This window comes from Triticum urartu, chromosome 7A (genome assembly GCF_056163025.1).
Source record: "Triticum urartu cultivar PI428250 chromosome 7A, HENAU_Tu73, whole genome shotgun sequence".
Taxonomy (NCBI): domain Eukaryota; kingdom Viridiplantae; phylum Streptophyta; class Magnoliopsida; order Poales; family Poaceae; genus Triticum; species Triticum urartu.
Genome location: NC_141879.1, coordinates 46,795,962 through 46,812,899, shown reverse-complemented (window position 1 = coordinate 46,812,899; position 16,938 = coordinate 46,795,962). Strand labels below are relative to the sequence as shown.

Sequence of the window (16,938 nt, the reverse complement as noted above, 5' to 3'; positions counted from 1 at the left end):
GCTTGATACGTCTCCAACGTATCTATAATTTTTTATTGTTCCATGCTATATTATATTCTGTTTTGGATGTTTAATGGGCTTTATTATACACTTTTATATTATTTTTGGGACTAACCTCTTAACCGGAGGCCCAGCCCAAATTGTTGTTTTTTGCCTATTTCAGTGTTTCGCAGAAAAAGAATATCAAACGGAGTCCAAACCGAATGAAACCTTCGCGAATGTGATTTTCGGAACAAACGTGATCCAGAGGACTTGGAGTCTACGTCATGATATCAACCAGGAGAGCACGAGGCTGGGGGCGCGCCTACCCCCCCAGGAGCGCCCTCCACCCTCGTGGGGCCCACATTGCTCAACTGACGTACTTCTTCATCCTATATATACCTATGTACCCCGAAACCAACAGAGGCATCCATGAAAACTTAATTCCACTGCCGCAACCTTTTGTACCCGTGAGATCCCATCTTGGGGCCTTTTCCGGCGCCCTTCCAGAGGGGGCATTGATCACGGAGGGCTTCTACATCAACACCATAGCCTCTCCGGTGATGTGTGAGTAGTTTACCTCAGACCTTCGGGTCCGTAGTTATTAGCTAGATGGCTTCTTCTCTCTCTTTGGATCTCAATACAAAGTTCTCCATGATTCTCGTGGAGATTTATTCGATGTAATCTTCTTTTGCGGTGTGTTTGTCGGGACCGATGAATTGTGGGCTTATGATCAAGTTTATCTATGAACAATATTTGAATCTTCTCTGAATTCTTTTATGTATGATTGGTTATCTTTGCAAGTCTCTTCGAATTATCAGTTTGGTTTGGCCTACTGGATTGATCTTTCTTGCAATGGGAGAAGTGCTTAGCTTTGGGTTCAATCTTGCGGTGCTCGATCCCAGTGACAGAAAGGGAAACGACACGTATTGTATTGTTGCCATCGAGGATAACAAGATGGGGTTTATATCATATTGCGTGAGTTTATCCCTCTACATCATGTCATCTTTCTTAAAGCATTACTCCGTTCTTATGAACTTAATACTCTAGATGCATGCTGGATAGCGGTCGATGTGTGGAGTAATAGTAGTAGATGCAGGCAGGAGTCGGTCTACTTGTCACGGACGTGATGCCTATATACATGATCATACCTACATATTCTCATAACTATGCTCAATTCTATCAATTGCTCGACAGTAATTTGTTCACCCACCGTAATACTTACGCTCTTGAGAGAAGCCACTAGTGAAACCTATGACCCCCGGGTCTATTCTTCATCATATTAATCTTCCAACACTTAGCTATTTCTATTGGATTTTATTTTACTTTACATCTTTATTTCTATTTATCATAAAAATACCAAAAATATTATCTTATCATATCTATCAGATCTCACTCTCATAAGTGACCGTGAAGGGATTGACAACCCCTTTATCGTGTTGGTTGCGAGGTTCTTATTTGTTTGTGTAGGTGCGCGGGACTTGAGCGTGGTCTCCTACTGGATTGATACCTTGGTTCTCAAAAACTGAGGGAAATACTTACGCTACTTTACTGCATCAACCTTTCCTCTTTAAGGGAAAAACCAACGCAGTGCTCAAGAGGTAGCAAACGACGATGAAGCGGGACTCCATAGCACAGGGACACCGATGTGGACACGATCTAGACTCGGACAGCACTTTGTTCCAACGAGACTTTCCTGAAAGCTGGCATGACACGCCAGGTCAGTACATTGAATGTACTTGCAAGCTCACAACAAGCATAAACATAATGACAAACAATATCATGATAATTAACCAAGTGAATCATTATTGCAAAATCATACTAGAAATGCGGTGATCATGATATCATGACTCAAGTCCCTCGGACTTGCTTACCAAACGGTGATCTCTCTCGGATCACAAGCAGACCAACATCTTGGCCTTTAATCGGGTTAGCTCGTAACCAAACGGTGATCTTTCTCGGATCACAAACTGACCAACAACTTGGTCCTTAATCGGGTTACCTCGTAACCAAACGGTGATCTTTCTCGGATCACAGACGGAACAACAACTTGGCCTCCATCAACCAACTAGTTTCTCAACCATCCTCTTTCCAACAGTGCAAAGTTATTATCTTAGTGTGCAACATTATCTAAACGTTGACCCATGGTGTGACCTACTTTCGAGCGTGCCCGTAACCGTGGACTCGGCTATCGATAGATTAAATACACTCCGCAGAGGTAGAGCACTGTACCCACACCACGGAACCCATGGCCTCGCACTCCCATTCGGGTGGACCAACGGCATTCCGACAGAACCCCTCTATTGCCATGACACTCTCCCGACCACCCCGACTCCCCATTGGGCTAAGTCCTGGGTGGCCCGGTGTCTACCAAAGACACCAACAGCCACCATCATGGCAAACGGCCACCATCGTGGCAAACATAAACGGTCCCAAAAGGGGACAAGGTACCATAACAACAACGGGCACACAAGGTTATTTCTGCTTACCGGGCCAGGGTAACGCATGCCCATAACCTTCCCTCATTGGAGGCACCGACCAGAGGCATGACAATAGACCGAATCAAGGCCTTCCCATAAAGGCAAATGTGGTTGCACTGGAAAAAACTCGATTCAGTGGCACCATGACCCGATCAACGATATGTTCAAGTTGAGTTATTATCAGGTTCAACTTAAAGTAAAAGTAATCGGTGTCATGATATGTCATGCAAATGCAATCATAAAGCATGCATCACTTATCATTTGAACAATAACGGGTCAACTATATCAAGCACTAACCATACATACCAGGAACTCATAACACTTTTCTGGTTATGATTATTCAGCAAGCTAACCATGAAAATATCTTAGCATAATTATTTTCTCGGAAAGGACCTCTCCAGCAGTGGTAGAGAGCGGAGGTTGCCAGAGTTGGGGATGACGGCGACTAGAGGCTGCACCAGTAGCTCCAACCAGGTCAGACAACACCACTGAAGCACGGCGGAGGCTCTGGAAGAGTGGCCCGAGCCTGGGAGGGGTTGGAGCTGTGGAGACGACCCGAGGGGATCACCGGCGAGCTCGAGCTCAGGAACGGCGGCCCGAGGCCTGCCCGGCTGGGCTATGGCTTCCTACGGTCTTGTGGAGTGTGTGTGGTGAGTCGGTGATTCTCGAGAGGGCTGAGGAGGGCTGCATTTATAGGCGAATGAGAGGAGGTGATCGGGCTCCGCTGGAGGACACCTGGACACGGCGCCCGGTGATGAACGGCGTCAGTGAGCGAGGGGGAAGGCGACGCAGCTCACGCAGGCACTATGGGTGGGCGGCGATGAGCATAGGATCGAGGGGGTTGGCGACGAACACAGTGTGCGATGCACTGTGCGATTGGCCGGACCGCACCCGTGCTCGCTGCGGCGAGCTCCGGCGTCGGCGAGCGCCAGGGGGAGTTAAGGGAGTAGAGACAGGGATGGTGGCGAGGTTTGGCGAGGTGCGGCAGCCTGGAAAGCGAGCACGCGATGCACAGAGTGCTCGGCGGCACCCAGAGTGCGTCGGTTAGTCGGCTGGCACCATGCACACGCGTGGTCACCGCGTGCACTTCGCATAGCGCCACGGCTGGCCCCGATTTCATGTCTGGCGTGTAGTCCTTAGTGTTTAGGGTTGAGCCAATGCTTTGAGTCGAGCTTAGGTGCTGTAAGATGGAGTGTTACTTCATGGTAAGTTTCAGGATAGTAACTTTGAGAGTTAACTGTGGTCAATCTACTAGGAGTTGGGAGCTGAGCTTTGGAGGTTAGTAGTCATCTAGGAAGGTAGTGATGCACAAGAAATTTCAGCAGCATTGGAGCAAGTAAAATGGTAGTTGCTGTAGAAACTACCATTTATGTCCAGAAAAGAAAATATTTTCTATAGCAAAAATATTCCAAAAAGTGATGCAATATTTTTGCTCAGAAAGGTGCCCTAGTGTCCAAAGAATATTTGGGAATTTTCTCAGATTTTTGTGGGCAAGAAAAATTGGGGTTGCTTTGGAGCACAAGTGGCTGGTTAGGGTTTTAGAGGAGAAAATGAATATTTTTCATTTAAGAAAAATATTCATAATATTATTTTGAGGTTGACCAGAGAAGAAATGATGGCTAGAGAGAGAAATGAGTCACTTGGGTGAAAGTCAAGGTGGTGCCAAAGTGTTTAAGTCAAACCGAAGTCATTCAAAACTCCAAATTCAAATCAAAACAAAATAAAAAAATCAGAAAAGAAGAGACGGCAAAAACCAGGCTGTCACAACCGACATGCTTCAAGATAGCATTGAGATGGTCATTGGGTAAAGATCAGACTTTGGATTCACAAAGGATCCATCAGGAACAACTTATAGAATAAGTCTTACAAATTCCTCATGGAAGAATGGCTGACCTTGATAAGAGGATACGTATACTATAACAATAGGTCTTCTGGCCAGGGGTGCTAAGCAAAGACACCGCCTTACCAGGTTATGTAGAGACCAATGTTATAACTCTTGGAAATATGTCCCAACCATCATATCTGACCGAGATCCAGATCCAATAGGTGTCAGGGTACCTCAGACTTAGGATGCTTGAGAAGAAAAAGGCGCAACTTAATTTGATGAGATGGCATTGCAAGATTCTCGGGAAATGAACTATGGAAGCGAGTTCCGAATCAAGAGTTCGTCATTAAACCAAGGAGATGATGAGGAGGTGGCTGATGGACTCAGAGACAATTCATCGACATTAACAAAAGATGGATTTCCACAATTATGTGAACTAGTCGTCAACCCGTGCATTTGCACGGGCTAGTAATCTTTTTTATTCAATCTATATTAGGAATAAATATATTTTCTAATACGAAACACTATAATTGAGACGTTTGTGAAGCATATACATTTAGAAATATGGAGATTACTAAAGAAGCTATGCATATCAGTTAGATGAAATCATAATCTAATGCCACAAAACTAATGTATTTTCTAATAATATGGTATCACATTATATTGCTCAAAGCTCAGTCCATCAAGATGCAATCGTCTGTGAAAATTTTCTCAAATCGTTTGCAATCGCTTGTTTTCACCTATGTACTCAACGTCTTTTAATATTCTACTCAAATGATGATACTGTTTTCACTGCCCGGTAACTAATTAGCATTTGGTCGAACTTCTCCTAAGAATACATAGAATTTATAACCTTGTATATGCTTATATTCCAAAAAGTATTTAATATACCTAGGTGTCTCAAAAGAATGGTTAGTTCTAGAAATCCATGTTGACTAATGACTGAGAAATTTGAATGTGAAATATTATGCCAAAGAGCAGAAGATATAGGTGCCTTGATCAAAATGTAGAGTTACAGAAAGAATAACTTATGAACACTTCATAAAAACAAACCACGACGATCAAGGATCCAGCAGCAGTGTTGAACTTTGGCAATATGAAGAAAATAAGACACTCTGGAGCCGGTTAGAAGTAGGAATCAAAATGATTTACAGGATTGACGAACCCTCTAGACATATAAACTAATGGATTCCGATGAAACTATAATAAATCATCAGAGGATGGAAGAAAAACAGTATGGTAGTTTCATTTGTTAAGAATTGTACGTTTGCAATCTAAAAGCAACGTCATAATAGTGCTTTCGAATTTGCCAGAAAAATACTACTTTTGTTGTTTGAAAGGTTCCATCGAGGGAAGAGATAAGAGAGATATATAGAAATTTCACAATCAGTAGCCATACACCATGATACCGGACATAGGAAAATTGCATGCTATTGGAAAAAATTAGTGACACGTATCAGCTTAGCAGCTCCTCACCCACATGCAAGAAAACGAATGAAATAGGGCCAGTGTAATTTTTGAATATCTATGCTCGGTCAAAGAGAGCTTACTGAGGCACCCATCAGTGAAATTAGGTTGAGAATAGTATTGTCAAAATATTAGAGTGCCACATCGAGGTTCATACACAGAATAGGAACCTGCAACAACAACGTGTTCCTGCGTACTATCTCAAACAGGCTATTTCCAAACCCACCTTAAAATAATTGGTTCGTGTGATTTAGCCAGTTTGATTCACATGCGTACCATGTAAGTTATATTATTTCTCATGCAGTTAATTAAGAAAGACGTAAGAATTTAATATGATTCAAGTGATGTAATATCAAAGGAAGGGACCAAGTGATGTTTAGCGTTTACGGAATTAGGTGTATACTACTGCCACCAAACAAAAGTAAATTCACCATGTCCCAGTTCAGAAATTAATAATGGTACTGACAAAAAACATATCAGCACATAATTGAGTTTTGAACCATCTCCTAATGAAGTGATAATTAGACAATGCACATCCTTGTGAAGCAGTTCCAAGCGAGCTGTGTGTTTTACGTACATAGCTAGAAGAAAATAATTCAGAATTAGGGACATGAGCTTGTTCTGCTTGTTCTGCTTGTTCTCGTCAAAATCTCGTCAGGGGATACAAAATAAATTCTGAAGAAAATCTTTTTGTGGCAAATCTTTTTTTGTAAAGCACACAGCTCGCTTGGAACTGCTTGTGTGTTTTTCAGAATCAGTACAAATATAAATTCTGAAGATAATCTTTTTGTGGCAAGATTTTTTTTTGTATCCCTGATTCTTGTAGACGTGAGCTAGTTCTGCTTGTTCTCGAAAAAATATCGTCTCCTTCAGTTCCTTGTCCATCACCATGGCGACCACAGGCATGTATGCACCACATAGAAAAAATTACCAAGAAATTGTTTGCTAGGGCACATCACTGCATGCCATTAGAGCTAATGTTTAATCCACATACTTGTATTTGTAGAACTATGTTTGGGCCAGCGAGCTCATCACCTGATAGGGAGTCGGCGTTTCACTGCGGCATGGCTGTTTGCAAATTCCAACGATTGGCTGGAATAACCATGGCAGAGCGTGCTTGGAACAGATAGAATCAGAGCTTCACCTAAGGAGAGGAGAAGAGCTGGGATCATCTCAGTACGCATGGGACATGTCTGGATAGGCGAGCTGGTCACCTGAGAGCGAGTCGGTGTTTGCACTGCAGCACGGCTGTGTGCTGGAACACATGTATTGTGTTTGAAAATTCCAATGATCGGCTTGAATAACCATGGCAGCACATGCTTGGAACGGATTGGATTGGAGCTTCACCTAGGGAGAGAAGAAGAGCTGGGATCATCTCAGTAACCACGGTTCTGAGGCTGGGGCACATGAACCTAGGTTACCGAGAGCCTGATTGTGCGTCGTGTGATGCAAGGACTCGATCCAGCAGCTCGGTAGCTTCGTCGATCAACTCCCAATTAATCCCAGCACTCGCTTCATTGTCAAGGTTGGGCCTTCAGCCTGAAAGAGATGGTGTGGTGTTTCCATGGGATAAGAGAGAGACGATATCCAAGCTGCAAGATTGCTTCGGAAGCGGAAGATGCCATGGAGTATAATACGTAGAGATTTCTTCAGATTGTTGATCTTGACTAATAAGAAGGAAGAGGTCGTGGAGTATTGTTATAGATTGCTTCAGGTTGTAGATTTTCTGGAAAAGGAGAAGATGCCGTACGTGGAGCTTTTTCAACAGGGAGAAGATGTAGTGGAGTTTTAGATAGATTGAGACTCCTTCTATTTTCAAACGTGAAAAGAGATTGAGTTAGAATTTTTTTTCCTACTTAAATTTTAACTACCAAGAGAGGATTTTTGGCTCGTGGGATACATTGAGATTCCTTCTATTTTGAACTGCGCAAAGAGATTGAGTTATTTTTTTCCTACTTCTATTTTTACAACCGATAAAGGATTTTGGGCCTTCTTGATCATTTTTTGTCCCTGGAATTTGTAGATTGATCTACACCGTAATAATTTGGTCCCACCAGATGAACGGCTCCTAATTTCTAATTAACGTGGGAATTATTAGGGAGTCTGTAATTAGTATAGGTATAGACAAGGAGATACCATTTGTCAGATCAAATGGTATAATGATGTATGCTCGAGGAAAACATACACAATTAAACATTGGTTGAAAGGTGCACCCATAATATGGCCTTAGGTAATATGATCAATGTTTAGAATGGTGATTCAATAAACAATACACAAAGACTGAAACTATCATTCATTAACTTACAAGCAATAAGGTTGCTAGAAGTTCTGAATTTTACCCCTCACGGTCTATTTGTCGGTATTCCGGTTAGAAACAACACGGAGACCAAGAAATGAATGGAGACGGCGATAAGTATTACTATATCAAGAATTTCTTAAGACGTGGTGAAATTCTAACAACATTCTTGACATAAAAGGTGGTAACACTCCAAGGTGGAACATAATACAAGCTAGATAGCAAGTTGCATCCATAACATGAACAAGTTTGTGATGAAAGGAAGGTAAGGATGTTTTCGATGGTAACTCAAATTACCAAGGGACGAGGATGGCACTTATCATCAAGAATTCGATTAATAACCCGGAAGGAGTCAAAATGTTGATGATGATCACGACAAATTTTGTCGAGAGGCTCCACGAAGAAGCAATCAAACAACGGCTGCATCAAGCAACAGGACTGATCCAGCAAAAGATTATTGGGACCACATATACGACACAAACTCGAAATCAAGCTTGCTGTCCAAGGCGAAATGATATGATGAGGAAACTCAACGTCAGCTTAGCTCATCATCATAAATTGTGCTCCGGGAAGGACCAGGTAGCACAGTTCAAAGTTTGCCTGATAGTGATATAGCCGATAAGGCTAGGAATGACTTGAAGGATCATTAAACTCCTAAGCAATGAAAATTACTTGGAGTTATTGAATCGGAGTGTGGAACTGATTCACTTATTGGTGTTCTCGAGTGACTAATAACTCAGAACCTGGGGGAAGCTGAAATCGGTGAGAAGCAATACTAGATGAAGACTCGCGGGAAGCAACACAGTTCTTGAGATACCAGAGGGTAATACTCGAGGAAGATCAAAATAGAGGTTGTGGAGATGTATCGATCAACAGATGACAAGTGCTTTAACTTGTCTGAGAAATGGAATCAAGGAGAAAATGTGGTCGGAACCACGATTGCAAAGGATCAATACACAGATACCAGACAATATCATAACAAGGAAATAATTATTATTACAAGAAGCTTCTAAGATAGGATCTACATCGTGTCCATAGGCATGAACACAAAGTTCAAGGTTGACTCCCACTTCTCCAATGCATAACCTTTCATTCACTTCTCATTTTTCGAAGAAGTTGTAATGTTTAAATTTTATCTAGCAAAACACCATAAGAGTATGACTCATGATAGCTCTCGGGTTTACCCGGATCTGGGAAGGCATAGGTTCAACCCTTAGGGGCATATTGGGAACATATACCACAAACTTCAATAGTAAATAACACAAGCTCGATAGTAGAGCATGGGTGACAAAAGCAGAGGATACAATCTACCGAAGGCATTATGTATCAGGGAAAGAACTTCTTGAGGTTTTTGTATACGAAGGACACTGTCGGATGATATTTCAACAAAGGATCCGACGGTCCATAGCAGAGCTGATGTGAGTATCGGCACACAACCAGAGGAAGAAACAATGCGAAGGCATTGGATTATAGAAGCAATTGACTAATTCAAAGCTCACATGTAAAGGAACTATGATTTCTAAATCAAAGGATCAGAAGCAAACGCTCTGATTAAGCATGGATAAGTTGAGGAAGCTTAGGGGTAAAATCGACAACAATTTGATTGGTCGAGATCCAGCTCATGTTTAAAATGACGTCTGAGCCGAAAGAATGAATTCTAGGATCTGATTCAGGATTGCGAGCATTCTCATCTTATTGAATCAATGGACTCAAAATGATAGTGACAAAAGATGCCAATAAGATTACTGTACTTATGGTATTAACCATAACGCAAGCAAGCAAGAATTTCAAGGGCAATAGGCTGCTGAGGATTTTTGGAAGATCGAATGGTACTTCAAAGACTTTTGTGAAACACATGAACAACTGGGGATGAGCAGATACTCAATAAGTGCGAGGAATTATCCGTAGGGGTATTAATGCGGAAAGCAGTAGGCACAAATGATTCTCGAAATATCGGAAAAAAATTCAGGGCATCAAGTAATAACAAGGGCAACTGGGAACGAAGGTATGAACGACATCCATAAGGATTTATCGGTGGTAGGGAATTGCAAAAGCAACGGGCACAAACTCTCGAGAGAACATCGGAGAGTATCTTCAAAATCCTTTGATGCACCAAGTAATCATCTGGAGTGAGGGGCTCTCCGGGACGAAGTAATTACGAGAACCTAGAATCAGAGTTAGTAAAATCATTTAACCCAAATAGAAGAGAGATCAGAGTCCCAGAGTATAGACAAGGAATAAAAGATCCGAATACCACCCAATGGCGATGTGGGCCCGTAAGCCGCACAGCCATGTTAGTAAAAGTTTTGCAATGACAAGACTAAACTTCAGCCAAGGAGTTTGGAAGGGGGATTCCTATAGAGGAAATATGGTTTTGTGGTGCTCCTGGATGTTTTCGAGGTATATGGGTATATATAGGCGAAAGAAGTAGGTTGGTGGAGCCATGAGGGGCCCACGAGGGTGGGGGCGCGCCCTCCTACCTCGTGGCCGCCTCGTTGCTTCCTTGACGTCCACTCCAAGTCTCCTGGATTGCGTTTGTTCCAAAAATGACTCTCCCGAAGGTTTCATTCCGTTTGGATTCCGTTTGATATTCCTTTTCTGCGAAACACTGAGATAGGCAAAAAAACAAGAATTTGCATTGAGCCTTTGGTTAGTAGGTTAGTCCCAAAAATAATATAAAAGTGTATAACAAAGCCCATTAAACATCCAAAACAGATAATATAATAGCATGGAACAATCAAAAATTATAGATACGTTGGAGACGTATCAGTGGCTCGCCAGTTGCCACAGATCGAGTAGCCATGTTTAAAATATCATTTTTTAGCAGGGTAAGAGTTTCGATATTCAATGGCGCGTTTGGGTCAAGTAGTTTTCTTAGCGGGGTAAGAGTTCCGATATTCAATGGCGCGTTTGGGCCAGTTGCCATAAAGTACTAAGTAGTTTTTAGAACGATTGGTATGGAGCGAAAACAGAATTCATAACTACTACCTCCTTGGCGTATGGTTGTATGGGTTTATGTTGCGAGATGTTGTACCTGGTAGTTCTAGGGCAAATACTATGGTTTCGATGTTGGTTTTTAGTAATGAAAATCAGAAGGGGGAAACCCTTCTTTGATAAAAAAACTACTACCTCCGTTCCAGTTTACTAGTCCCCATCGTAGTTTAGGTCAAAGATTGTCCATGAATTTTACTTGCAAAATGTGAATGGAAAATGAAATTTTCTTATACCCAAACAAAAAAGGACTGCAGGGAGTGATTGCTCTGACACGGACGCGACCTCTCATAGCGCAGGCATTGAAGCAGTGCGCCGGACAAGAGGGTCCCAGTCGCTGAAGGCCCGACTGATCACGCCTCCTCGCCGCATGCAACCGGCTTCAGACTGCCCCGCCTGCCTCCATTGAATCTGCGCGTGTCCCAGCAACACGTCCTTCCGCGAGCCGGCTGGCATTTTAGAACACAAAAAATGACCAAAATATAATTAATTACGCATGGTCTTGACTTGTTGTGCTCGCAGTGGTAGCAGGAACTAGAGGTTTTTCTTTATTTATAACTCTCCTCACATTTTTTTGTCTTTGAAGTGAATCATGGTTGTGGACATTATGTATGAATGTGCAGATATCTGTGAACATGAGTTTAATGTGGAAGTTGAACTTGGAATGTCGGGCTTGCGCGTGAACTATACCATGTCCAATGCTTCGTCTGTTATTGTTTGGAACGTAATTGATGTTATTACATGACCCGGAATTTTTTATTTTGTGCCAGATCAGTAGATGCACGGACATCACAACAGGCATGCTAACTGGATAAACATTTGAACCTAGCTATTATGAAGGAAATTTTGTATTGACAACAGTTTTAGATAGCAGGAGACGCCTAGCCTCCTCTGCCTCTGCTAGCTTATTTCTGGCTTCTTCCATCTCTTCTTTGGCTTGGGTGAAGAGAGCATCTGATTGCTCTTTTTGCTTCTTCAGGAACTCAGCTGCATTCTCAAGGGCTGCTGCACACTTTCTTTCAGCCTTTACTAGAGCCACGAGGACACGAATAGCTGACGACTCCACCTGGCTTGTGTGTAAACCAGCATCATCTGGGAATTTGCACCTTGTGTCTAATCTAGCATCATTAAGGAACTGGCACCTTGTGTGTAATCCAGCCTCATTTTGGAAATATGATCTCGAGGTTGACCATACTTCCCTCCTCACAGGAACTGCATCCTGACATGAAGTTACTTCTTTTTTAGATCAATACTCAGAGCAACCCAGATCCATTTAGTAGAAGCCAGATAAACAGGACTCGCAGAAGTGACTTCAAAAGGAAAATTATAAAAAGAGACTACAAGGTGAGAACACCCACTTCCTACATCAAGCTAAAAACGAAAGCATTAGGAGGATTAAGACTCTTCTTATTACACATCGAAGAACACGAGGATAATAGAAACAGAAAGTACAACATATACACATTGAAGAACACGAGGCTAAACAAAAGTAATTGAAAGGGTGTTACTTACCAAAGCTCGTTTTACAGGTTCGGTGCAGCTCCTCTTTAACTTGCCATGCTCCTTGAAGATGTCCCCAATATCCCGTGTTTGGTCTTCATTGCTCCTCTACATGTTCGCACTCGTGGTTTTAAAATCTCAACATGTCAAGAAAAATATACTACTAGTACTACTCACGCATCTTGTGGGCAACATTAAAGCACTCGTCTGCCATGTTAGAGCATCTCCAACAGAAGCGCAACACGCGGCACTTCAAAAAAGCGTTTACATTGCTGAGATCGAGAAGTAGAGATAGAGAGTAGAGACTAGAGAGTAGAGGATAGTTCTTAGCATAGATATAGCATAGATAGATAAATAAAATAGATAGTTCAACTACTCCTCATCGTCCGACTCCTCCTTGGTGATGTCCTCCTCCGACGTCTTAATGTAGGCGTGAAGATACTGATCGTTGCCAGATTCCCAGGGTGATGCTGCTCCTAGCCTCATATTGAATTGAGCGTCCGCTTTTCGCGTACGCTTGTCCTCGCGATAGGCGGCTCGCTCCGCCCTCCTCTTCTCCCTCTTCGCCCTCCTTTGCGCGTAGAACTCACGCTCATTGATGATGCCCTGCGGGAAGCGTTGGTGCCATAGCGCCATGGCTTCCTCGTCCGTCTCGGCGATGCCGAGACGATGCTCCCACCTTCGGTTGTCGCGACGATCCTCGTCGGTGATAAGCCGCGGCAGAGGCGCGAGCTCCTGCGCCCGCTCCCGCGTCGGCACATTGGGGAAGTTCAATGTTCTATGAGGCCACCGGAGGCGCCATGTCACCGCGTCGTACGCGCGGGCGGCCTCGTTGGCGGTGTTGAAATTGCCGAGGCCGAGGTCCACCCCACGAAACCGGATCTCAGCGGAGAAGGCAACGGAAGGGTGCGCGCAGACGCCGTGGTATCCCCAAGTTTCCCGGCAATGCGGCGGCATGGTGGCGCGGCGGCGGCGAGGCGAGAAAGAGCGGGAAGAGAACGGTGGCAAGGCACAGAGCGGGGAGAGAGCGGTGGCAAGGCACAGAGCGGGGAGAGAGCGGTGGCAAGGCACAGAGCAGTGGGAGGGCGTTGGATTTTATACGCCGCGCGCCAAAACTAGCGCACGCCCGGCCGATTTTTCCCCCGCGCGCGCGATCCTTTCCCGACGTCCCTGCTATCTCTACTCTCTTCTCTACTGTTATATTTATTTTATATTTAATATTTATCTCTACTTCTCTACTCTCTACTCTTTTTTTTCTTTTACTAGTAAGAGGCCCATGCATTGCATGGAACATCAAGATGCATTTATACGAGATGTTTATCTCGTGGGAGACGAAGATGAACGAGGGAAGTCCTTATTTGCAAATGTGCAGAGGGGTGCGGGTATCTTTTTGCAAAATTGTCATAGTTTGCTTTCTATCCGTCAGATATAGATCGGACGGTCTATATTCAGGATGGCAGGAACACCATCATCACCAACTCGGTTTATTATAAGAGTAGAGAAAAAACAGAGCTGGTGATGATGGTGTGCCTGCCATCCTGCAATATAGGCCGTTCCATTTATATCCGACGAATAGGAAGGAAACTATGGCAATTTTGCAGAAAGATACCCACACCCCTCTCCAGATTTGCAAATAAGGCCTTCCCTCGTTCATCCATTTCTCCCACAAGATAAACTACTCATACAAATGCATCTTGATGCGTGCAACGCATGGGCATCTTGCTACTTCCAAAAAACTTTTCATAATTTTCCACACTAATGGTTGCAGATGAAGAACCTACCCAAGCACCGCGCGATATAGGAGCGATGCACAATTACAAGCTGATATTCTGTTCGACAATGGAGGCTATAACCAATTACTTTTACGGGAACAATAGCAACCAGGAAATTTGAAGGGTAGGTATGAACAAAATTGGAACTGCACATGTACTGCTAAGTGATTGAATACACACATTACCAATCGAGGAGGAGAACGATGGTCGCGGCGGCCTCTGTGCATCATGGATGGCAACGAGAGTCAGTTCATTTTCCACAACGGTGGTGCTTCTGCGCTTGGCGTCAGCTTCCGGGAAGCAGATCCGAGACTATGGAAGACGGTGCCGGGGAAGAGGCTCCGTGTACGACAACGATGGTGGACCGGCTCCAATGCGGCGTACGAGGTCGTCAATGAGGCAGATGCGCTGCGGTGGACGAGTGCGCCGATGTAGAAGGGGAGGAGCACGAAGGCTGTCGTGCCGTGGAGAAGTCTATTTTGCGGTGGGTATAGAAAATGGGGAGTATTCAGGTGTACTACTCTGGGTGCCAGGGTGCGGTTTGCTGGGTAGGGTGAACCTGAAGTTACGAAAACAGCCCCCTACCAAGCGTCATCCGTAGGCCTGTTCCAAAGGCTATGATGGTAACTTCGCACTGCTCGAATCAGGGTCACGGGAGATTTTTTCCCGCCGACCTCAAAATTTTGTGACAATGAACTCCCCGTGTGTCGTGCTGGGTGATTGGGCTAAGCAACTAGCGAGTAGTACTAGTAACTACTAGTACTCCCTCCGTTTTTATTAACTTTGCATATTAGGTTTGACCAAAGTAAAACTTCCTAAAGTTTGACCAAGTTTATAGAAAAATATAAACATTTACCATAACAAATATGTATGATGTGAAAGTACATTCAATAATGAATCTAATGGTATTTATTTGTTACTGTATTGTATATGTTAATATTTTTTGTTATAAACTTTTTGAGAGTTTACAAAACTTGACTTTAACCAATGCTAACACGCGGACTTAAACAAAATTGGAGGGAGTATGCATTTGTTTTCTTAGTTTGTACTAAATTAATCATTTGTTTGTAATTGTGAAATATATTAGGCTACTGACTTCGAATGTAATGGTCTATACAATTCAATAGTTGCAATCATTGTTGAATTCCAAGATGTATACGGGGTCTATAGTACTTCACAATATGCTCAAACTCACATAATCCCAGTCAAATGAGAATCTAAAGGCAATTCATAGTTATTACTTTGTAGGATGCAACAAAACCAACCATAACTCTACATCATCCATTATAAAAGCAACATTTTGAACACATCCCAATGTGGGAATAAAACATGTAGAGAGAGCTTGCGAAGATGGAGAAGATATGGCGGGAAAGAATGTATGTATGTGGACGACAGAGTAGGAGACAAACCTAACGAGACAGAGAGAGAGATATAGAGAGAAAGAGAGAGGAAGAAGTTAGGTCTGTGAGAAAGATGGAGACATGTAATATACGTGAGATGCGTGTGCATCGGGATTCTGTACACGTGGAAGGAGAAGAGACAATAGGTTTGATGAGAGAGCTGGAAAAACATGGACGAGAGGGGAAGGATCTCGTCGGTTGAGGGATAGATCATTTTGTGCAGGGGAGAGAGGGATTGGTAATTTTGAGCGGGAGAGCGAGGGCGGAGGAGTCAGTCAGCCGTCGTCACATCATCCTGCTTCCAAATGGCCCCGCATTCTCTAGTGTAGTGTGGTCGCCGTCTTCGATCTCCTCGATGCCCTCTTTGAAGATTGAGGTGTTGTGCATGCTGGGGTGCAGAGAAGCACAAGCGAGAGTGGTCGCCATATAACCTTGGATGGGGATAAATTGTGTGCTCGGGGGAGGGGGTGTGTGTGTGTGTGTCAGGTATTGAGAGAAATCAAACCTATGGAGAGAAATGTGTGTGTATGTGACGGAAAGCTACATGCTAAATAGGGTTTTCACAAAGAGATTGTTCGTCCGAGATAGAGAGCGATGTGCGGGCCTTGAGGTGGGCAGGGGCTGGGTGAGGGTGTCAAAATGTGTGCGTTGATGCATGTGTTACATGCGATAGTGCGAGGGACGGACGAATCGAGAGAGATAGTTGTTGTGTTACGGATGCTCCTCTCTCTCTCTCTCTCTCACACACACACACACACAAGTAAAATAGAAGACCGTTCTCTCATGTATACACAATGTATCGGCATCTGTCTATGTCTCACTCATGCATGATCATTTGCACATTCACACCTCTCTATGTCTCTATCACACGCACACCGTCTCCACATTGCCCTTCCACCACAACACACATATGGACAGATACACACGTTCTCTCTCAGTCACAGACACAAAATCGGTATTAAAAAAACTAGGGCGCACCTAAAATGTCCAAATCCAAATAAACACGAACTGGAGCTAAATTCAAATATATGGAAATATTGTAGCATCAAGAACTTTTCCAGGAAAAAAAGTTGAGTAATATTCGGGGATTGTTTTCACACACACAGAAAGGTTCGGTGGATGTCCTTCGAGCGCGACATGGTGACGCGCCGTTCGATCGACCGCGCGGCTACGGTTCCGTATTGTGGCTGTGGTAACTAATATAAGCGCTGCCTCAGTCTAATGTTTC

General features: G+C 43.6%; 1 protein-coding gene across 1 annotated transcript; it reads right to left on the bottom strand.

Moving 5' to 3' along the window:
* Positions 1-12,910: 12,910 nt before the first annotated feature.
* LOC147957549 (uncharacterized) lies at positions 12,911-13,495 on the bottom strand. The gene has a single exon (XM_087531760.1). The coding sequence runs from the start codon at positions 13,493-13,495 to the stop codon at positions 12,911-12,913; it is 585 nt and encodes a 194-aa protein (XP_087387886.1).
* Positions 13,496-16,938: the final 3,443 nt, after the last annotated feature.